The sequence below is a fragment of the Microcebus murinus genome, chromosome 1 (genome assembly GCF_040939455.1).
Source record: "Microcebus murinus isolate Inina chromosome 1, M.murinus_Inina_mat1.0, whole genome shotgun sequence".
NCBI lineage: Eukaryota > Metazoa > Chordata > Mammalia > Primates > Cheirogaleidae > Microcebus > Microcebus murinus.
The window spans coordinates 154,716,133-154,739,581 of NC_134104.1; the positions used below are offsets into that span (position 1 = coordinate 154,716,133).

Consider the following 23,449-nt stretch of genomic DNA (forward strand, 5'->3'; position numbering starts at 1 on the left):
GGTGGCTCACGCTGTAATCCTAGCACTCTGGGAGGCTGAGGTGGATGGATCATTTGAGCAGGATCAGGAATTCGAGACCAGCCTGAGCAAGAGAGAGCCCCAGTCTCTACTAAAAATAGAAAGAAATTAGCTGGACAACTAAAAATATATAGAAAAAATTAGCCGGGCATGGTGGCGCATGCCTGTAGTCCCAGCTACTTAGGAGGCTGAGGCAGGAGGATTGCTTGAGCCCAGGAGTTTGAGGTTGCTGTGGGCTAGGCTGACACCATGGCACTCTAGCCTGGGCAACAGAGTGAGACTCTGTCTCAAAAAAAAAAAAAAAAAAAAGTTCAAACACACTGGGAATTCTTTCCATTTCATTTTCTCATTAGACACCCTGCATGGAGCTTTCAGTCTTCCAGCTCCAGATTGGGCAGATTAGTCATTAGGTCTGTGGCACAGCCATTTTCCTAGTCGAAGGACTTCTCCATTATTCTGGGAATTCTTTTTTTTCCCATCCCATCTTTTATCCCTTTGTTTCTTTGTATTCCATTTGTTTACACTTGTGTTTTGGTGATACACATCTTCTCGTCATTCTTTGACAAAAAGTATATGGAAGGTAACTTTTGTGATACCTTGCATGTTTGAAAATGTCTTCTGTCTCCTCTTGGGTATACATTGGAAATACTTTGCCCTCAGAATTTCTAAGGCATTGCTCCATTGTCTTAAAATTCTAGTTGGCCTGGTGACATGTGCAGCAATACTATTTTGTTCCTTAATCCTTTACATCTTATCTGGGTTCCTCCCTGGACTCCCCTTTATATATACCTTTCAAGTCTCTTCTTTTCCTTGATATTCTGAGAATCAACCCAAAAAGTGCCACAAGCCCTAAGATAATTCATCAAGGTAGCAGAAATTAACAAAATACATAATGGAAAAAATATCCCATTTATAAAACCAACACAGAAGATAAACTACCCAGAAATAAACTTAACAAGGACACAAAACTCACCGATCTTGTTCTTTTTTTTTTCTGGCTCTAGGTCTTCCTTAGAAAGGCTTTCCCCACAACAAGGTTATATATAATTTCCCACATTTCCTTCTGGTACTATTATATTAATAGTTTACTTAATTATGCTAAAATTATTAATCTATCTGGAATTTATGTTAATATAAGAAATCTGAAATATAAGCCTCCTTCTAGGAAAGGAATTATGTTTTATTTTAGAGAAACTGTGAAGTAAATCACTTGAACTTGAACCATTATCTCTTCAAGAAGGCTGTCCAGTAAAGAAAAAGAAAAGAAAAGAAAAGAATATTTAGGTACCATGTGGTTAATCCATTTGATGATAAAAGACAAAAGAGACAGAATAGTTAGAACAAGGGCCGAACAAAAACAGCTACCTATTGGCTAATCAAATTGAGACTAAATTTGAATTTCTTATCCTGTCCCTCTGAGGACCAGATATACTCTGGTTTTCCTTCCATTTATTGTGAAGAGTTAACTCTCTTGTTGACAAATTGTTTTTTACCCATGTAAAATAAAAATTTTTGGCAAGAATCTTGAAACAGGCTTTAGATAGTTATGAGAAGACAAAAAGAATATCTGGGGGATTATTCCTGATTATTTGTAAATTGTACTTGTTACACATTTAAAATGTATGCGAGGCCAGGCGTGGTGGCTCACGCCTGTAATCCTAGCACTCTGGGAGGCTGAGGCAGGAAGATTGCTTGAGCTCAGGAGTTCAAGACCAGCCTGAGCAAGAGCGAGACCCTGTCTCTACTAAAAATAGAAAGAATTAGTTGGACAACTAAAAATAGAAAAATTAGCCGAGCATGATGGTGCATGCCTGTAGTCCCAGCTACTTGGGAGGCTGAGGCAGAAGGATTGCTTGAGCTCCCAGGAGTTTGAGGTTGCTGTGAGCTAGGCTGATGCCATGGCACTCTAGCTCAGGCAACACAATGAGACTCTGTCTCAAAAAATAAAATAAAATAAAATAAAATAAAATAAAATAAAATAAAATAAAATGTATGTGAACTTAGAAGAGCTTCCCTGTGCTTTATCTCTTAAAGGTCCTCTCCAAAGTAGAAAAAGCCAGAAAAAGGATTTTTGAGGTGGCCATTATAATAGTCCTCTTCTGCAAGAGTTTCAAATAGGCCAGATGTGGTAGCTCATGCCTATAATCCTAGCAATTTTGGAGGCTGAGGCAGGAGGATCGCTTGAGCTCAGGAGTTCAAGACCAGCCTAAGAGTGAGACCTTGTCTCTACAAAAAATAGAAAAATCAGGCCGGGCGCCTGTAATCCTAGCTCTTGGGAGGCCGAGGCGGGCGGGTTGCTCAAGGTCAGGAGTTCAAAACCAGCCTGAGCAAGAGCGAGACCCCGTCTCTACTATAAATAGAAAGAAATTAATTGGCCAACTGATATATATATAAAAAATTAGCCGGGCATGGTGGTTCATGCCTGTAGTCCCAGCTACTCGGGAGGCTGAGGCAGAAGGATCGCTGGAGCCCAGGAGTTTGAGGTTGCTGTGAGCTAGGCTGACGCCACGGCACTCACTCTAGCCTGGACAACAAAGTGAGACTCTGTCTCCAAAAAAAAAGAAAAATCAGCTGGGTGTGGTGGCATGTGCCTATAGTCCCAGCTACTCAGGGGGTTGTCTGAGGCGGAAAGATTGCTTGGGCCCAGGAGTTTGAGGCTGCAGTGAGCTACAATGATATCACTGCACTCTAGCCCTGGCAACACAGTAAGACTCTATCTCCAAAATAAAAAGACTTTGAAATAAGTCTGAATGAGAAATAAAAGAACTTCAGATCTTTTCTAAACTAAATCATATTATGGAGCTTTGATATTCTTAACAGGATTATGGTAGAGAGTCAAGTTACTTATCTTGTAAATGGCTACCCAATTTGTCCCAATGCTATAATTGAATAATCCATCTTTTTTCCACTGCTTAAAAATCTGCCCCCTCCCCTTTTTTTGGAGACATGGTCTCACTCTGTCACCTAGACTAGAGTGCAGTGGTGTGATCATAACTCACTGTAACCTCAAATTCTTGGGCTCAAGTGATCCTCCTGCCTCAGCCTCCCCAGTAACTGGGACTACAGGTTCACACCACCTTGCCTGGCCATAAAATCCCCTAAAATTTGGGTCATTTCTGATCTCTGTTCTGTTCATTCATCCTCCAGTTTATCATCTGAATTGTAGAAAAAGTGCCAGGCGCGGTGGCTCACGCCTGTAATCCTAGCACTCTGGGAGGCCAAGGCAGGAGGATTGCTTGAGCCCAGGAGTTTGAGGTTGCTGTGAGCTAGGCTGACACCACGGCACTCACTGTAGCCTGGGCAACAAAGTGAGACTCAGTTCAAAAAAAAAAAAAAAAAAAAAAAAGTGTGTCTTTTTAAAAAGAAAATGCAATCATGCAAACTCTCTGCTTAACTGTGTCTATGAATAAAGTCTAGAATCAAGTTCAAGTTCACAAATCTTTCCATGGCCCACATACTCTTCTATCCAGCTGTGGTCTGATTCCCAGCCCTGTGCTCACCATGCTTCACCCACACTGATCTCATGGTTCCTCTTTTTGCAAAATACTTTTCCTTCTGTTGGCAACATTCTTTCCTCCATGGGTTAATGGTAATTCAGCTAAATATCACTTCCTTAGGGAAATCTTACCCCTGAGATTGACTAAGTCTGCCTGTTACATGGTCTGAAGCTTGGTATACCTTCCTTTAGAGCACTTATTATATCTATAGTTATTTGTATAATTACTTATTAACTACCTATTTTCTCTGATTAGATTGTAATTTCAAGAAGGCTTTTTATCTGTCTTGATCATGGTTATTTTCATAGTGCCTGGCACATAGTATGTGCTCATTAAACATTTGTTGAATAAATATAAGAGCAGCTTCACGTGACCTATAGTTTAGCAAGAGAACAGCAATGATTTTTTTTTTTTTTAAGACAGAGTCTCACTCTGTTGCCCGGGCTAGAGTACCGTGGCGTCAGCCTAGCTTACAGCAACCTCAAATTCCTGGGCTCAAGCACTCCTTCTGCCTCAGCCTCCCGAATAGCTGGGACTACAGGCATGCACCACTATGCCCAGCTAATTTTTTCTATATATTTTTAGTTGGCCAATTAATTTCTTTCTATTTTTAGTAGAGACGGGGTCTCGCTCTTGCTCAGCTGGTTTCGAACTCCTGTCCTTGAGCGATCCGCTGGCCTCAGCCTCCCAGAGTGCTAGGATTACAGGCATGAGCCACCGCGCCTGGCCAGCAATGATTAATTGTAATACAATGTGTCATTAAATAAATATATGTGTGTATGTATAGAATCTCCCCATGCATCCTAGGGAACCCACCCTGTGAAAAATAAAATTAAAAAAAAATTTCTCATGCAAAAGAGAAAAATCAATATCAGTCCTGCTGTGGTTAGTACCTAATCCCCTAGTTTATACGGGTCCAAGAGTAAACGGGATAAATAAGTGAAGGGCTATAAGTGATGGTAGAGCACACACATGGTGCCACCACAGAGAAGGTGCACCCAAGCTGGGTGGGAAATGGTGTTTTCTGAGGAGGTGACTGCTGAGAGCAGAAGAAAGAATAGGAATTCGTCGAACTAAGGTGGTGTCTGTGGAGAGGAGTGGGTGACAGGGATAGAAACAGGACTCCTCCAAGCTAAGGAATTAGCTCGCACAAAGGCCAGTGGTAAGAGAGAAATTGCTCAGAAAACAGAACCTAGGGATGAGGAGGAGGAGAAGTGAGTAAAGGGAAGTGAGCCCAGGTCTTATTAGCCAATTTAAAGATTTAGATTTTGTCCAGTGGGCAGTGGAGTGCCATTGATAATTTCAGTGAAGGTTTTACAGGGGTCATTTTACATTCTACATTCTACACCAATCACTCTGATGATAGGGCCTGGAAGGAAAGCCATGGAGGAGGCTGATGCTGCCATCTGGGCAACAGATTCTCAGCGTCTGAGGTGCTGAAGTTGGGTCTGGCCTGGCCAGAATCTTCTTAGGTAGGGAAGGAAGAAGAGATTGGATCAACCACTCTAGTCTGGGAGGGAAGAGCCCTGGGTGCTAGCAGAGAAGACAAAGTGGTCCATGTGTGCATCCAGCTCCTCCCTTTAACTTCTATGGTCTGGGCAAGTGGGGCAACCATAGTCTTCATAAGGTGAATTCTCATTATTTTGTATTTAGTGCAAGAGACTGCACGGGCCCAAAATGACCTGGTATTTGAAGCAGTACAGGATAAAGGCAACAAGGAGCAGGCCATCCTTGAGATGCAGAGGAGATTTGAAGCTGTAAGTGTAAACCCCAGCTGCCTTCCTCAAGTGCATTTTTGGCTTTGTCACTAGACCCAGAGAGATATCTTTAAAGTTGCAAATTTTCAGCCAAGGCCAGAGGCTAGTACGGGCCCCTTGTTAATGGGCCACAATATAGGTTAGCTTCCTTCATCCAAGGTTCCCTGGCATGATGTGGGCCCCCCAGGGTCCAGTTTCAGAGTGTAGTTATGCTTACCCTGTGAGGTGCCCTGCAAGGGGCAAGCCTTGGTTCTTCTAGCACATCCATTGATCTGTTCTCGTGTTTTATTGTCTATTCTGACTTACACTGTCCATCACTCTCTGTTTTCTAACTTCCTCTCCCCAGAGAGAAGCAGAGTTTCTAGAAATGAAATCCAACTTGAAGCACCTTGAAGCTCTAGTTGTCCAGCAGAGTAAAGACTACCAGCAGTTGTGTGACCAGCTAGGCCAGCTGAATATGCCCAGTGTCCTAGCAGAGCTGAAGAGATTGATCTCAGTGCCTCAGGTTTCTGGGCATGTGAAAGACAGCACTTCTCAGACATCACCACCTCTAGCCCAGAGCCTCAGTCTCACCAGGCAGGAAAAATACGCCTCTAAGGAACCAGTTGTATGGCAAGCCCAGGCCCATCCTACTGTGTGGAATCCCAGTATGGACTCCCTAAGGCCTGAAGAATGTGGTGTCTGGGGTGAAAGAGCAAAGATTGATGCTCTCCAAGAAAAGGAAGCATTGCCGACAGCTGGGCCCCATAAAGGAAATGGGCATGTGAAGGACAAGGCAGTGCAGACTAACTGCAAGAATTCTAAAACAGGTCCTAACAACCATGGCTCCAGCATTTCAGGCCACAAAGTTCCTGGTGTCAAGGACCCAGTTTCTCAAGGAGCCTCACAGTTCATGTCCCTGGACTTAAACAACTTTGCGATCAGCACTAAGAACACCTGCCAAAAATATCAAGCCCAAAGCATGTTTTTGTGTGACCCGTGTGAACAGTTGGTGACTAAACAGAAAGGCAGGACTGTAGAAAGACGGGGGAAAGGCAAGAAGCAGCAGCCCAGGAAAGCCCACAGAGGCAGGCTTCTAGCCAGGAAGACGGAACAAACCCCAAGGAAGACCTGTGTTTTCAATTCTAAATATCAGAGTCCTCAGGCTCCAGTTTCTGGCCCACAGAGGCCCCCGCTGGAGCAGCAGGAACCCCTTGCTCAACCCCTGCGTCTGCAGTGCCCCAGAAGCCCCACAAAGCCAATCTGCCCTGTTCTGGGAGGAACAGTCATGCCCCGTAAGACAGCAAAGACAGTGCAAGGGAGCCTCTTGCAGCTCAGAGGGTGCTCTTCCCAAGACAACAGCCTGCTTTCCAGCAGTTCCCAGAGGGACCACCAGATGAGCTGGTTCAGTGACCTCAACCTTGGAAGTTCAGAGCCTTCTCTGTGCAAGGAGCCAGGGAAGAATTTGCTTTATGACCTGGGTTTTGATAGCAGTGATGATGGCTTCTGACGAGCCCACAGTGACTTTAGCTGATGGTTTATTGGTCTCAGCTAGAAAGACAAATTGCAGAACACTTGGGCTGACCAACAGCAGAAAGACCCTGAAGCCTGCCTGGTACCCTCAGGGTCAGAGGCCCTGCTTGGGTGGGGTCAGTGGGGTGCCCGGGGCAGATCCAGAACTCTGGGTACCAGGTGCTGACTATGACAAGGGCATAAGGGATAAGTGCATCCTTATTTATTGGAATGAAATTTGTGAAAACAGCAGTGATGTAAGCTAGAGCTGCTTCCTGGTTGTGGGGCATTGGAGGAGAGTGGCTGTGTGTGGTGTAGGGGGCAGGCTTCCTTATGGAATATTGTGTAGCAGCAGAAGGGCTCTCATAAAACTGTTATTGTGGCAGCAGGACTCCCAAACAATGTTTTTGGTCTTCAAAATATTCCCTACACATAACCAATACCTTTCTGGGCCTCAGGATTTTTTTTTTCTTTCTTATTTTAATCCAGTTACACTGCCAGAGTGTTTGTATTTTTTTTTTTTATCAGTGGACACATTACAGGACACACTAAGTCCACCTTCTTGCGAACAGAGAAAAAGTGTTAAGGCTGCCAATGAAAGAAGTGGCAGGTACCAAACAAATGTTCACAGCATCACTGTTCTCAAGCCATTTTTTTTCCTGGCTGTTTTTTCCCCGTTCTGTTTTTCAATCACTCTTTTAAAACTAATGATAGTGTCTGTAGGCCCTGCCTGTATTATTTATGAAGAACAGTGGGCTTATATGAGACTTCGGCTTTCCATTTATATCTTGCTGAAGTTTTTGAATTTTTCTAACACATATATATTTTTTCTTTCAAGGTTATTGAACTGATTTCCCAGTTTAATCTTTTAAGTTTACTTATTAAATAAAATAGATAAGATACATACCATATTTTTAGTTCCTGAGGCTCTCACAGGATGATTTTGAATAAACAACACCCCATTTAAACCTGGTTTTCTTTCTTTGCCTGTATTGTATGAAAGTGAAAATCCCCATGGAATCTACAGCTTCCAGAATTTGCCCATTTCCAAGCCAGTATGGTAAATGACATTGGAGCCACTGAGTGGAACATGGTAAAAAGCAATGGTTCTTGATTTCTTATTTTTTAAAATTATTTACATTATTTTCAGGGATGTGTGTCCCATAAAAGTCTAGAGGAGTTGAATTTGCCTGTGATACCTTTGGCAGGGGTGCCAGACACCAGCCTATACTGCTCTCACTCTCATTTCCAGATGAAGAGTTTCCTGTGGCCTGTAGCTGGGAGCTACAGGAACACTCTCTGAGGCCAGTTAAGTTCAGATATAGGCTGTGTCTCAGGCTGTCCTGGCCTCTCCATTCCCTGTGGGCCTCATTGGATGTCTGCTCCCCCTGCTCTCTGCCAGCTTCTACTGCCTTCCCTGCTGGTTTTCATTGCTTGCACAAGGAAGGTATGGGAGGAAAATGTCCAACCCCACAATGGGTTCCTTCTAGCCCTTTTCAGACAAACTTCAGGTGCCTATTGAGCTGTTAGCATGAAGCTTGTAGGCCAGAGGGGTCTATATCTAGAAATTTTATTACTCTAAGTTGGACAGTTTAATGTTTAGTTATTATAATTCTAAGTTGAGACCCTGTTGAGAGAATTCCCTCAGTATTTATGACTATGGCCTTCTTATTTATTTTTTTTGAGACAGTCTCACTGTGTTGCCCCAGCTAGAGTGCCGTGGCATCACAGCAACCTCAGACTCCTTGGCTCAAGCAATCCTTCTGTCTCAGCCTCTGGAGTAGCTGGGACTACAGGTATGCGCCACCATGCCCAGCTAATTTTTTTCTATATATTTTTAGTTGGCCAATTAATTTCCTTCTATTTTTAGTAGAGACGGGGTCTTGCTCTTGCTCAGGCTGGTTTGGAACTCCCCACCTTGAGCGATCCTCCCGCCTCAGCCTCCCAGAGTGCTAGGATTACAGGCGTGAGCCACCGCACCTGGCCTTGTGGCCTTCTATTGAAGGGTCTGTCCAACTTTGAAATGCCAAAGCATTTCATGTGACCCTTTGTTCCTTGATTCTGCTGTGAGTTGTGAAATCCTGTATTTCTTCTGAAGTATTTCATTTTGTGTAATAAAGTTAAAGTCAGTGACTCAGTGTTCCATGAATTAGGTATTTTTGTAGAACAAGTGGTAAACATATCTCCTACAAAGGCTGGGTTATTAAAACTACGCTGCCTATCTCTAGCAATCATCAGGAAAGGATATTCTGTTTCTTACTTTATTCGTAAGGCTTATTTTTTTTAATTAACTACTGTGTTCCTGCCAGATTTGGTGAGCGTGACACAGCCCAGGCACATCCCTGGGAGCATGCAACGTTTTTGGCTCTTCAGATACTCCTGGAGCTGTATGTGGCTACACAGGGGGCGGATGTGGTGGGAGGTCTATGGGCCTGGGGCCCAGAGAGCCACCCAGGGTCCCCTCCCACTGATACAACTCCAGCTGTAGCCTGAGAATGGAAATAAAGCTGATTACAGCACCCAATTGTCTTCACATTCAAGTACCAATTTAAGAGAGGTCTTTCCTGACCTAACTCACCCCATTCACTACCCATTCCCTTGCTCTGTTTTAATTTCCTTATACTGTTCATTTGAAATTATGTATTACTTTGTATACCTGTGTTTCACCTGCCTTGCCCAGTGGAATATAAACTTCAGAAGCAAGAGTAGCATCTGCCTTGTCCTTGTTGTGTCCCCAGCACCCAGGAGAGTGTATGACATCGGTACACACTTGATTAATACTTGTTGAGGGGCCAGGCACGGTGGCTCATATCTGTAATCCTAGCACTCTGGGAGGCAGAGGCGAGTGGATTGCTCAAGGTCAGGAGTTTGAAACCAGCCTGAGCAAGAGTGAGACCCCATCTCTACTATAAATAGAAAGAAATTAATTGGCCAACTAATATATATAGAAAAAAAAAATTAGCCGGGCATGGTGGTACATGCTTGTAGTCCCAGCTACTCAGGAGGCTGAGCCAGTAGGATCGCTTGAGCCCAGGAGTTTGAGGTTGCTGTGAGCTAGGCTGACGCTACGGCACTCACTCTAGCCTGGACAACAAAGTGAGACTCTGTCTCAAAAAAAAAAACTTGTTGAGGGCAGGAGTTGCTTTTTTATATTCAAACAACTTCCCTGCAAGCCTGTCCTGGAAGTGGGTCCTCTCTGTAGCATCCTTTTGCAACTTCCCTTTTGGTGTTTTGCCTTGGAAGCTCCAAAGGGCTCCTGATAAGGGGCCTCCTGTAAGATGCTTGCTCCTCTCTCCAGGACAGTTTCCAGCAACTTTTGTCTTGCCCAAATTGCCCAGAAAACAGCAGCCTCTCTGCCCTCAAAAGATAATTGCTTCTGGCTGGGCGTAGTGGCTCACACCTGTAATCCTAGCACTCTGGGAGGGCAAGGCGGGTGGATCGCTCAAGGTCAGGTGTTCGAAACCAGCCTGACCAAGAGGGAGACCCCGTCTCTACTATAAATAGAAATTAATTGGCCAACTAATATATATAGAAAAAATTAGCCGGGCATGGTGGCGCATGCCTGTAGTCCCAGCTACTTGGGAGGCTGAGGCAGCAGGATCACTTGAGCCCAGGAGTTTGAGGTTGCTGTGAGCTAGACAGACGCCACAGCGCTCACTCTAGTCTGGGAAACAAAGTGAGACTCTGTCTCAAAAAAAAAAAAAAAGATAGCTGCTTCCTACAAGGGTTGGGTAGTTTTGAAAATTTTTTATGTCAGGCCTTAGGCCAAAACTCTTCATTAAATCAGGCCATTTTCCAAACACCCTAGGACAGAGAGTCCTTCCCCACGAGGCCTGGGATCCATTGTCAAATAGATTTCTTGAGTAAAATTTTGTTCCCTCTATAAATATTTAGCTGGAATCTAAAATATTAATCTTCTCCCACACATTCCAAGCAGAAAGCAAGTTGCCAGAGCCTCAGATTGTCTCAGCATCACAGAGCCTTTTTAATAATCATCTATAATCAAGTGCACTAGATTCCCAAGGCTCCCCTTGTTTGCCACATTAAATATCTTGTGGCTCAGTCAAAAATACCACTCTGGTACCTGGTGAGGGCCTGGCCTGGTCTGACCATTTCTGGAGGGAAACTGGCCTGAGTTAGGCTCCTTTTGCAAATCCTATTCATTGATCTTTGAACATGGCTCACAACTTCATGAGTATCGGGATGGTGTTATTGCCCTGCCAGAGCATTTTTGAGCAAAGGTGGGGGACACGGGCCCTAGGTTGTCTCTCGCCTTCCTCCTGGTCTTTTGATCCCTTTGGAGTCTTCTTTGGAATTGCCAGTAGGGGATCCAGGAAAATGCCAAGGGACAGGGAGGCTCCCCTATTCTTAGAGCAGGAGGGAGGAGGAGGAGGAACCCTGAGACACAAAGATGAGAAGAAGTCCTAGTACCCAATGGTGCTGGGTTGAGCCTCACAGATGCAGAGGCATGCTAAGTGCCCCAGAGCTCAGAGTCTAGAACAGATCCATGAGGCTGAACAGCCAGCCATGCTTGGGTGTGGGGAACACTACAATCTGGCTGAACTAAGGGCAGGGTCACCATTTGCAGCACATGGTCATGCCTCTTGGAGTCCCTTTGAAAAAATTGCTATGCTCCCAGGCCTCAACTGTGACTCTGTGGTCCCCCCTGGACCTTCACTCTGCCATTCACTCACTTTTCTCCTTGTTCCTATTCTTTCTTCCTCAGCCTTCTCCTCCAGCCCTCCAGCCTCTCCTTCTAGCAGCCTCTGCAGACCAGCTCCTGCCTTAAGTATTGTTGCCAATTCTACCAGGCTGCTCATAAAGCTGGTTTCTAGTGGCTGTGGCATGAAAACTAGTGGGATCTATGGGTCCTGGAATCTCTCTTCATAGGGTTGGATAGGCCCAGCTTCTTATATGCCTTGTGCGATGGCTTGAATTTTTGGTTTGTAATTTGCAGGTTCCAAAGCTCCTATTTAGTTTTGAAGCTGTCTTGTTTCTATTTTGATTCTGGTAATCCAAATTGCAGTTTGGTGTTTCCACGGAAACAATTCAGTGATTGTTTGGCTTAGCAAGATGAACTGTGGGGGAGAGAACTGAATGATGTAAAACATTCATAAAGTTTCTCAGACATGACCAAGGTCATAACTGACATCAATATATTAACTAAACTTCAAGCTTTATTCAGGTTTCATTAGTTTTTCCATTAATGACCTCTGTTCCAGGATGCAATTCAGGATTCCAAATTGCATTTAGTCATTGTGTCTCCTTAGTCTTTAGTGGTCTATGATGGTTTTTGAGTCTTTCCTTGTTTTTCATTACCTTGACAGTTTTGAGTTCTGGCCAGGTATCCTATAGAACATCCCCAATTTGGGTTTGTCTGACATTTGTCTCCTGATCATAAACTAGGGAGATGGAGATTTGGTAAGAATACCAGGGAGGTGAAGCACCCTTCTTGTGGCATCCTATCAGGGTATGTGTCACACTCATGTAACGTCACTGGTGAGGTTAACTTTCAACATTTGGTTAAGGTAGTATATGCCAGGTTTCTCCACTGTTAGCCTGTGATTTTTCTCTTTCCTTAGTCTTTGGAAAAAGTCGTAAGTCTAGCTCACCCTCAAAGGGTGTTGATAGAGTGGGTGGTGAGTGGGAAGGGATGAGAACTAAGTCCCACTCCTTCCATAGGAGAGTATCCACATCCACATATATTTGGAACATACTGTTTTGAGAGCTTTTTAAAATATCAATTCATCTGACATCTCTCCATACAGCCAGCCAAGGATGTTGTATTTCTTCTCATTTGCTCCCATTCTTCCTGCTTTGGAAGAAGTGACCTCTAACTCCACATACTGTGAATGCTTATTGAGGGTGCTACCTCCTGCAGGGACTGAGTGGGGCAGGTGGCCTAGGAAGAGCCTCTGGTTAGCCTTGTCCTCCCCTCCTGCCCAAGGTAGGGCAGTGGCCACAACTGGGTGGGAACCAGCGCACACCCCTGAGGAGGTACATCTGACCAAGTGGCTGGGATCTAGCTGCAACACAGTTCTTGGAGCACTGGCAGTTCCTGGGCTGAGCTCTGCTAAGTAGATGTGCAGCTTCCACCTCTGAGCCAGAGGATTCACTAGACCCGGGGTAAAGGGGTGTTGCTGGCTCTCTAGCGTCCCCTATGTCAGGGTCACTGGCCTAGAAGGGGGCCTGGTGGGCAGTCACTCAGCTGTTGGGCCTTTCTCCCCAGCTCTTTGGTTTGTTCAGACTTTGAGTCCACCAAATAGCCCAGTGCCAGCCTCCTCGCCCCCATCCTCCTTCCTGATTAACTTAGAAGGTGGCACTTCCCTGAGACTCAGTTTCTGGGATACAGAAAACCTTGCCCAACAGCTTATTAGGTGTCCTGAAAGAACATCATGGCTTTGAAATATATGTCTAAATAATTTCCGAAGGCCGGGCGTGGTGGCTCACACCTGTAATCCTAGCACTCTGGGAGACCGAGGCGGGCGGATTGCTCGAGGTCAGGAGTTCAAATCCAGCCTGAGCAAGAGCGAGACCCCATCTCTACTATAAATAGAAAGAAATTAATTGGCTAACTAATATATATAGAAAAAATTAGCCGGGCATGGTGGGGCATGCCTGTAGTCCCAGCTACTCAGGAGGCTGAGGCAGTAGGATTGCTTGAGCCCAGGAATTTGAGGTTGCTGTGAGCTAGGCTGATGCCATGGCACTCACTCTAGCCTGGGCAACAAGGCGAGGCTTTGACTCTGTCTCAACAAAAAAATAAAAAAATTAAAAAAAAAAAATTTCCGATGATGTTCTTTCTTTCCAGGGGTGGAGCTAGAGCCAATAAACTTTTATTTATTTATTTATTTAATTTTTTTGAGACAAAGTCTCACTCTGTTGCCCAGGCTAGAGTGAGTGCCGTGGCGTCAGCCTAGCTCACAGCAACCTCAAACTCCTGGGCTCAAGCAATCCTGCTGCCTCAGCCTCCCGAGGAGCTGGCACTATAGGCATGCGCCACCATGCCCGGCTAATTTTTTCTATATATATTAGTTGGCCAATTAATTTCCTTCTATTTATAGTAGAGATGGGGTCTCGCTCTTGCTCAGGCTGGTTTCGAACTCCTGACCTTGAGCGATCCACCCACCTTGGCCTCCCAGTGTTAGGATTACAGGCGTGAGCCACCGCACCTGGCAACCAATAAACTTTTGATATTATGCTGACGTTAGGAGGGCAATGGCCTGGCTCTTCTTTCCTTCCCTGCCCTGTCTTCCCCACCAGGGTCATTGCCATAGGAACCACCTGTGGTCTCCAAGCCTGTGGTGGGATGGATAAGGCTCAGGTAGAAAGGTGGATGGGCAGGACCTGTACTTACCTTTCCCTCTCCATTCCCCCTCAGCTCAGGGCCCAGGTGTCTGGGGGTGTGAGGTGTGGTAGGGAGGCCTCACGGGAATGTCCTGTCAGGAGGGAGCCAGGGATCCTGCCAGCTCTTCTGATTCAACCAGGAGCCCTCTGCAGAGGCATGTAAGCTGGGCAGGGACAGGGATGGGGGAATTGAGGGGAGATAGGTCTAGACACCGGGAAGGCATGGGGCCCATGCAGGGAACAGGGAGCTATATGTACAAAGTGTACAAGGAGAGAAAATTGTGTAAGGATGGCAGAGGGCCCAGGCCAAGGTCTAGGTGGACCCTAATTCATCTGTGTAGGCTGATCTGGCCCAGGATGGGCTGGTCCTGGGGGTGCACAAAGCCCACCCTGGTGTGGTCCCTGTACTTTTTTAGGGGCCCATGGAAAAGAACACCAAAAGACACAGCAGAGGCCCACAACCTGCACCTACCTTGGATACTGGGTATATTGAACATCAATTTAAAAAACACATTCAAGATGTCAAGAAAAGTAAAATCAACAGTAGGAAACATATTAGAGCAACAGAATTCAAAAACTGGGCTCTCAGCTCAAAAAACTACATAACTGGGAGTTTAAAAAGGTTTTGCAAACCCTTTGAAAAATGTGGCTCCTGACAACCACCATGGCTGCTTCTACTCAGGCTCCTTAAATGGCAGTCTCCTGCTGTAAGAATCAAAGCTAAGATCAACTGTCCTTAATCCATTTGGTATTTAAAAGAGGTCATCAAATTGTAGTCTTCTTCCAAGTCCAGAACAGTCTCAACTACATTATGATCATCAAAAGCCTGCTTGAGACTACCAGGGTCAGCATCCATTGCCTTCTGAGGGCTCTCGTCCATAAGCAGAGCCCAGGTCTCCTCCTTGAAGGGTGAATCTTGGCAGCGACCACACACACGGTTCAACTCATTTTCGAATTCTAGTTTTCCAGCCAATTCTTCAATAGTTCGGATGTTTGTATGGTCTTAAAAATAAGAATATCCAGTGAAAGGTTTTTGAAGACATTTCAGGCACAAGTTAAAAACCAACAATTGAATGTGTAGTCACTCTTCAGGGATTGTGCAAAGCCAGGCATTTCTGCCCCAGGGCAGGCAGGCTGTCAGAGTGCCAAAGTAAGGTGGGCCTGGTGCCTCCTTTCAGGCCCAAGCATTTATCAAGCCCCAACAACCTGCCAGTCCCCAAGGAAGGTGCAAGTGACAGGATACAGAAATGTACATGCTTATCCTGGCTTTCAGGGACTTTAGGGTAATCAGAATGCTGCCTGCTGCTGGTGAGGGCCAATGTAGATAGTGGGCAGAGGCAATAATGACTTCAGTTCACCTCCTGGGGCTATCAGAGGAGACGCAGTCCACTGAAGTCACAGGCTGGCAGGGGTCTTATTAAATACTTTGTGGCCTACAGTGTGTACCTCTCCCGTCACCAGGCCTCCCTCTCCTCTCCCATAATGTACAGACCCTTTAGAGCCCACAGCTTTAGGCCGCGCCCAAGGCTATGCATCCCTTCACTAAGAGCTGTTTGCGTACTGTGTAGGATGAGTCATTTAAAAATAGGGCACATGTAGTTCACACAAAGTATATATAGATTTGTGTGTAGAAAAAGATGTCTGACAGAATGTATACTATACTATATTAACAATGGCTATCTCTGGGTGGTAGAATTATAGCACAGCTTTTGCCTTTGAATTTTTCTTCTAATCTACTACTACCCACCCAGGCTGGACTACTCTCCTCCTCTTTGCCTATGTCCTATTCCCTATAAATCTAAGCTCAATCACCAAGTCCTGGTGGCCACCATCCCTTACATTCAGGGAGTCACTGTAACTAGACATTTATGAAATGACCTGATGGATGTGTCGTGACCTTGCTAAATTATCAGTTCTATGAGGGCAGGGCTCTATGCTATGCAGAGTTTGCTGTGAGCAAAACAAACCTACCAAATAAATAATTTTTTTTCAATCTGACACACTTGCTGACTCAAGCGCCAGCAAGGAGGACCTATCCTCCCAAGGAAAGGAGAGACTGGCCGTATGTACTCACCAATCATGTCAAGCAGATCCTTTGTGACCTCTTGGCTAGAATTGTTGAGTGGCATGTTTGAGTCAACCTTCAAATCTTTCTCCGTATCTTTCCTGCAGCACCCAGGTGTGGGGGGGAAGGTAGGGAATTAGACACTATTTCAAGAAAATACTGGAGGGAACTCAGATAATCCTAAAGACAAAAACTTACTGGTGACTTCAAATTGTCATTTACACTGTGATTAGAGGGCAATCAGAAACTGCTAAATCAGTGAAGAAATAGACTAACAGTATCATCATAAAATTCATAAGCATTATAGACTGCATTAATGTTTACGAATACCAATATTATTCATGGAGCTGAACCAGTTAAATGGACTCTATATACCCTGCCTATGGGGCAGCCAAAATGACAGGACCTAGAAGTTTCATCCTATGTCATCCTTACTCCAAGTCAAGGTACCTGGGAACAGGCAGTTTGAAGTTACTTGGGAGAAGAAAACACCAAGAGGAGACTTTAACCTGGTAATAGTACAAAAAGCTCTAGGGTGGGGAAGGAAGCAGAGGTAAGGATGAAGCCAGGAAGTAGGGCCCAGCCTTTGATTCAGCCTTCCCCAAATGTGGGCAAAGAAAGGTATCAAAGGCCCCAAGTGTCCAGGTTCAAACACAAGAGTTCAGATGGAATTAAAAATTTTTGTTTCTATGTGACCAATTTATTAGGATGAAAAAAAAAAAGAAGAAAGTATTTTAATAAAATAAAATAAAAATTTTGTTTCTAGGCTGAGCGTGATAGCTCATGCCTGTAATCCTAGCACTCTGGGAGGCCAAGGCGGGAGGATTGCTCAAGGTCAGGAGTTTGAGACCAGCCTAAGCAAGAGCAAGACCCTGTCTCTACTAAAAAAATAGAAACAAATTAGCTGGACAACTAAAAATATATAGGAAAAAAATTAGCCGGGTATGGTGGCGCATGCCTGTAGGCCCAGCTACTCGGGAGAGAAGGATCACTTAAGCCCAGGAGTTTGAGGCTGCTGTGAGCTAGGCTGACACCACGGCACTCTAGCCAGGGCAACAGAGTGAGGCTCTATCTCCAAAAAAAAAAAAAAAGATTTTTGTTTCTATAGCATAAATAATAAGCTTATTTTTAAAACCTGGATACTGGCCAGGCATAGTGGCTCAATGCCTCTAATCCTAGCACTCTGGGAGGCCGAGGAGGGTGGATCGCTCAAGGTCAGGAATTCGAAACCAGCCTGAGCAAGACCCTGTCTCTACCAAAAATAGAAAGAAATTAATCGACCAACTAAAAATATATATACAAAAAAATAAATAAAAAATAAATAAAACCTGTATACTTAACATTCATTACTCCTCTGGATACTGCAAAATGGTTTCCATGACTGGTTTGAGATCCATGATTGACAACCAACCCTTCAACCCCAAAACATACACAAAACATAATTGTTTTCTGGGTCAGATGTCAAATGTCTGTGAACTTCCCAAATACAGTTGCAGAGCTCTCAAGAAGAGGCAAGAGCACTGTCATGAACTACATCTAGGATCTTCAACATTTTTTTCTAGAAACAAGAATCTTCTTAATTGTAGCTATTAAATTATCAAATTAGAATCACCTTAAACTTTCTTTTCTCCAGTTTTCCCCATCTCCTGCAACTCTCCAAAACTGTCTTTCAGATGCCAAAATGGAGGAATGCATCAGTACATTTTCTTTGCTGGTCAGAGGTTTTCTTTTGGGGCATAAAACATGTGGTTTTGCATTTACTGGGACATGGTTTGATGCAAAGGCAGGGTTCTCATTCTCAGGAGCACATGGGAGAGCCGCAAAAGGAGCAGCAGCAGAGCAGGCTGCCAAAGGATGTCTTCTGCAGAGGAGCCTGTGCACGGGCAGCGGGAAGGAAAGCGGAGCAGCGTCCAGCTCCTGCCTCTGCTGGCCTGTGCACTCCTGGGAATGACTGACTCCTTCAAAGGCCCGGTCAATGGCTGCGGTCAGCTCCTTTCTGCATCTTCTTAGTTTTTCGGACATTTCCCCTAAAAGTGACCATGTCTTTATGTAATACATTGGAGATGCACACAGCAACACAACGATGTTACAAATGAGGTTGCAGACCACCCCTGAATGGGGTGCTCACCATGATTTCCTAGAGGTTGACCCCTGCTATAGCAGGAGGCCCCGCACTGGGGCACTCTCTTCCCTTTCCTCCCAGTGTAGGCGGGTGTGGCCCACAGTTCTCCGGGAGGAATTCCGGCCTGACAGGAGCCCCAGGGCCTCGCCCGCCTCCCATCGTTTCCCGGCACCTGCCGCCACCCCCACCAGCTCCCAGGCTCGGTAGTACCGGCACCCACGGCTGCCCGCCCACAGCCGCGTCCTCACCGCGCAGCGCGGCGACACCGCCGCCACCCCCGCCAACGGTCACCGCGCACTCCCGGATCGCGCGTGCCCCGAGACCAGGGGCCTCCACCCCCACGGGTTAGGTTAAAGGTCAGACAAAAAGGCCCGGACGACTGTGTTCTTTAAGCCCGCCCACACGCAGGTGGCTGGGAGGGGAGGCAGAGGCCGCCCCAACACAGAGGGCGGCAGCGGGACGCGAGCCCGCCTCACTGCAGGCGGGGCCGGGCGGGGCGGGGCGGGGCCGAGCCGGACTCGGCTGGGGGAGGAGAGATCTGGGCCGGAGGGTATGGGGCCATATCTGAAAGCAACACCCCAAACCGGCATGGGCCAGAGCCCTTTCCAGGCCTGACATCTCCCACAGAAGTTCCCGTTCTCAAGCCAACATGGAGAGAAATGACTGGATGGGACACGGTACCCAGCAGTTTTGTGTACCGACTTCTTTTAAGTGATAGCTAATAAAAGTTCCACACAATGTCTGTCTCAATTCATCAAGGACAGTGGGGGACACAACAGAACTGTTAGGTTCCACAGGAGGTTGAGGGGCAGGAGACCCCAACACTAAATATCTTCACTTCATTAGGGGGAATAAAGCTGAAAATTCCAAGATTACTCAAAGGAGAAACAGAAATGGGCTTCAGTGGCTAATTTTTAGAAAATTATAAACCCATCTCAGTACACACAGCAAGGGAGAAGGGGACAACACCAAGTTTACTTGAGGCTTGGTTGATGGCGGGCAGACTACTGGGGGAGTAGTATCTGTACCAGAACCAGAAATCCAGGAGCTTGGGCAGCCCTGCGTGGGTTCTTCATGGCTGCACCACTCAGTGCATTCCTAGCCAATCTTTGGAATCCATCAGACATACTCCTGTGTACCCCCACCCTACCCCACTTTTCAGCTTCACAGGTTTTACAGAAATTTCTCACCACCTGTTTAAAAAGAAAAATAATTCAGCCTTTGACATAACCCTTCCGAGTAAATAGGGTCTTTTTTTTTCCATCTGCTCATAAAAAAAGGGAATTTCCTCATCTGGTGTTTAGATGGAACACTAGCAGTCTGTGAAGGATGTCCTAGGGGACTGCACTGGTGCTGCAGGGTGGCCAAGTCAGTGTCAGTTGGTGTCCATGCTATAAGCCTCATCATCCCCCAAGCCCTGCTGTGAGCTGCTTGATCTTGACCCTCCATCAGAGGAACCAGGAAAACTGCTGAGTGAAGGCATCTTATAAGATTCATCATCTCGACGCTGGTAAAATAGCACGTAAGCTGCTTTCGTCTAAAACACAAAAAGGGGAAAGTCCATTCACTGGTTGGAAAAATCACCCATTTTCCCCAGCTTTTCTTTCACTGTTCAAAACTCAGGGAGAGTTTGCCCTATATATTTACTTTGTCCTATAACCTACACAGAGGAGACTAGGAAGGCCTTTCCACCTGAGGCTGGCTGTGCTGCCCCTGCCAGGATATTAAGGGAAGGCAGGTGCCCTGGACACAGAACTGAGGGGAGCTTATTTACAGAGGGCCTCACAGGAATGGTAGCCAACTCACTCTGTCACACTTAGCTCCCACTGTCACATCAGGATGACAAAATGACCAATAAGTCAGACAAGAGACTCTTTCCAGCTTTAATCTGTTAAAGCAAGAGTAAGAACCAGGTATCCAGGGCTACTCACCACTATCTGATCCTCAGAGGCCAGGGACACGTTGCTATCATCAAAGTAATACCATTTCCCGTTCAGTTTGTTCTTTGCATAAGCAGTGTCTGCCAAGTCAACAAAGAAAATAGTCTAGCAATCACCAGGCAATAAATCTGGCTTACACTAAGTACACAGCAAAAACAACTCAAAAACAAAACCCCTGACATTAAAAATAACTTACAGCTTTTGTCTTAACAACCAAAAGACAACTCTTTTTTTCTAATCTATTACTCTCAAAAAGGCTCTAAAGGGTTAAGAATGGAGCTGTTTAAACTGTAATTTTGGGAAACAAATCGGAAGAATACATATCCAGTGTCAGTCTTCAGGATAGCTATATATAACCATCCAGAGCCAGGGGATCCATAAAAGGAGCTGGTATTTCTAAGATTTAAGCAAAACAATAGCTCTCAAAAGCACACGCCAAGTCAATCCCCCCACCACGTGTAGGCAGATGGCTACTACCATCAGCAGAAGGCTCTCAGTGTCCTGGAGCCTACGGGACCCAGTTAGGGAAACACTAGGTGTTTGGGTTTACAGAGCTGGGATGTGAGAAGCCTTAAATTTCTCTTTCTCTAAAATGAGAGTCAAGGGTCTGTGGTTGAGTAACAATTCCTCACAAGGGTCCAAACATTTCCCATAGCCAATGCTTCCTGTCTTGATTTTCATGCTATTTCCAAGCAGGATGTGTTTATAATAGCAATCCCAGTGGCAATGCTTAATTTCTGCTCTACCCAGACTCTTAGAAACTACAAAATCTAATGAAGATCTGGTTTCTAGTTTCAATTTATTGTATGACTTTGGACAAGCTGTTTAACATATCAGTGTAGCATCAACTGTACCAAGTGGTGGTGAGGAACATGGGATAAAACAACAGAGAAGGTGCTCAGGGCCTGTTCAGACTGTCTATACTTGAGATAACAGCAGCAATAGTGGCTCTCAATCTTGGAGTTCCAACTGTGGCCCAATGTGGACCCTCACACAACCAGCCTAACCTCATGGATGAGAAAAATGAGGCTGAGAAACTTGCCCGGGTACTAAAACAGCAGTTAAAATGAATACATTTGGCAGGGCGCCGTGGCTCACACCTTAATCCTAGCACTCTGGGAGCCAAGGCAGGCAGATTGCTCGAGGTCAGGAGTTCGAAACCAGCCTGAGCAAGAGCGAGACCCTGTCTCTACTATAAATAGGAAGAAATTAATTGGCCAACTAACATATATAGAAAAAATTAGCTGGGCATGGTAGTGCATGCCTGTAGTCCCAGCTACTCAGGAGGCTGAGGCAGCAGGATTGCTTGAGCCCAGGAGTATGAGGTTGCTGTGAGCTAGGCTGACACCATGGTACTCACTCTAGCCTGGGCAACAAAGTGAGACTCTGTCTCAAAAAAAAAAAAAAAAAAAAAATACATTTGACCAGTATTATGTGTGAAAACAGACAGGTATCAAAATTAATTCTGGGAGAAAAAAGCAAGTTGCAGAACAGTGAGCACTGTATGTAGGATATGATATGATCAGACATCTTTAACAGCCACTTCAGTAGGGCCCCAATTTTCATGCAGGTACAATTTTTATTTCCCAGGCTCTGCATGTAGCAATGTGACTGCAGCTACATATAGCAATGTGACCAAGTTTACAGCCAATGAGATGTATGCAAAGAAGGTGAAGGGGGCCTCTGGGAGGTCTGCTTAAAAGAGAAAGTTGACCCTTTTTTCCCCTTTTTCTGATGGCATGGAATGTAAATATGAGGGCTGGAGACTGAGCAGCCATCTGCAGCCAGGTGGGGATACAGTGAATGGAAGGCAGGAGAACAGACCACTGGGCCAAGAGAAAACTTATTAGTGCAGCAGCTAAAACTAGGGTTTAGCGCAGTTCCATAACCTGCTGGGAGGTATAAATGAAACTGACACTTCCCATGGTGTCATCTCTTGGGGTCCTAAAGTGGCAGTTGGCCAAATGGAGATATGGTAGAGGAGCAAAGCCAGCTCCTTACTCCAATATCACTAGCACTTTTCCATAAACAAGTAACAAAATGTACCAGGGTCTTTATAAAAGTAAACCTACATGTTATAGAAATTTGGGGAAATAAAGTAGAGCAAAGAGAAAAAAGTAAACATTTTGGTGTCTCTTCTTCCAGGCCCACCCCCTTCCCGCCCCATATGTCCTTTGATTTTTGGTTTAACATAGTCGTGATACTACCTTCTGTATTGATATAATTTGTTCACACCTAACGTACCATGGGCATATCTCTATGTAGTTACTCATTTTATTTTGAAATGGCTATGTATTCTTCTACCAAGTAGATGGATGGTAGTGCCAACTGTTGGTCACCAATGGTGTTACTACCTTTTCATAATTAAAAATAGGTGACTATCTTTGTGCATAAAGCTTTTCCCCAATGTCAAGTTATTTCCTCAGATTAAATTCTCAGAGGTAAGGTTATTGAATTAAAGAATATGAAAATTAAAAATAATTTAAAAAAAGAACAGAGGGGAAGCAGTACTGAAAAAGTCTAAAGTCTGAGGCCTATGGAACTGTATAAGTGCTTAGGGCAATGACTGGCATACAGGAGAGACTGGTGAGAGATGACGACTAGCCAAGGGCATTTCAACATTTCAGAAGAAAGCAGATGCCAATACTTACAGTGACCAACCCCCATGGCTCCATAATGGTTGGACACAGCAATGAGGTCGTACACATAAGGCCTTGCTGACGGGTCACAGACAAACTCAGACATATTCAGACCTCTAAGCACAAAACACAAAAATAGCTCTTAAATATGTTACAATCAGAGAAAGAAATTGGAGTAACCCAGCAATCCCTTTTACAAAATAGGACCAGAACACAAGGAGGTACTCAAACTGTTTGAGAATGAATAAATGAAAAGACCATGATAGAAGGGACCCCTAGAGTCTGTGTTCTCACCACTGACATATTTATTCGGAGAAGCAAATGAGAGAAGCCTCCTGGGTAACTCTAACACCAGACCAAATGGTGAAGAAATGGTCTGGAGACAGACAAAGAGAGCTTTAACACCTATGCAGAAATGGCTATTAGTAAGAGAATTACAATTGGTGCTACAATAATTTCAACTAAATCCCAAAACAGCACTCCGAAAGACCCCCAATTGCATTTTGTTTTAAAAATTTCAAGCACAGAAATTATTTTCTCTTAACAGAAAAGTTAAAAGAATTTTACAACAAA

The 23,449-nt window shown here is 45.0% G+C and overlaps 3 protein-coding genes across 5 annotated transcripts in view; 1 reads left to right on the top strand and 2 right to left on the bottom strand.

Moving 5' to 3' along the window:
* IHO1 (interactor of HORMAD1 1) overlaps nt 1-7,165 on the top strand; it is a 40,423-nt gene extending 33,258 nt beyond the window's left edge. The window contains exons 7-8 of the mRNA XM_012771242.3: nt 5,169-5,272; nt 5,619-7,165. Of these exons, the coding sequence (XP_012626696.2) occupies nt 5,169-5,272; nt 5,619-6,761 (1,247 nt within the window). The 3' untranslated portion in view covers nt 6,762-7,165. The remainder of the gene's footprint in view (nt 1-5,168; nt 5,273-5,618) is intronic.
* A 7,397-nt stretch (nt 7,166-14,562) lies between these two features.
* On the bottom strand, nt 14,563-18,539 carry C1H3orf62 (chromosome 1 C3orf62 homolog). Its single transcript, XM_012771264.2, has 3 exons — nt 17,788-18,539; nt 16,185-16,276; nt 14,563-15,112 (listed from the first exon to the last, which is right to left on the bottom strand). Exons 1-3 carry the CDS (start codon nt 18,231-18,233, stop codon nt 14,847-14,849), a joined length of 804 nt encoding a protein of 267 aa, XP_012626718.1. The 5' UTR covers nt 18,234-18,539; the 3' UTR covers nt 14,563-14,846.
* A 991-nt stretch (nt 18,540-19,530) lies between these two features.
* Nucleotides 19,531-23,449, bottom strand: part of USP4 (ubiquitin specific peptidase 4) — a 47,850-nt gene continuing 43,931 nt past the window's right edge. For all 3 annotated transcript variants that reach the window (XM_012771262.3, XM_076007690.1, XM_012771261.3), the window contains 3 exons: nt 22,889-22,992; nt 20,229-20,317; nt 19,531-19,834 (listed from right to left, as the gene is read on the bottom strand). In XM_012771262.3, coding sequence (XP_012626716.2) covers nt 19,673-19,834; nt 20,229-20,317; nt 22,889-22,992 — 355 coding nt within the window. In that variant the 3' untranslated portion in view covers nt 19,531-19,672. The remainder of the gene's footprint in view (nt 19,835-20,228; nt 20,318-22,888; nt 22,993-23,449) is intronic.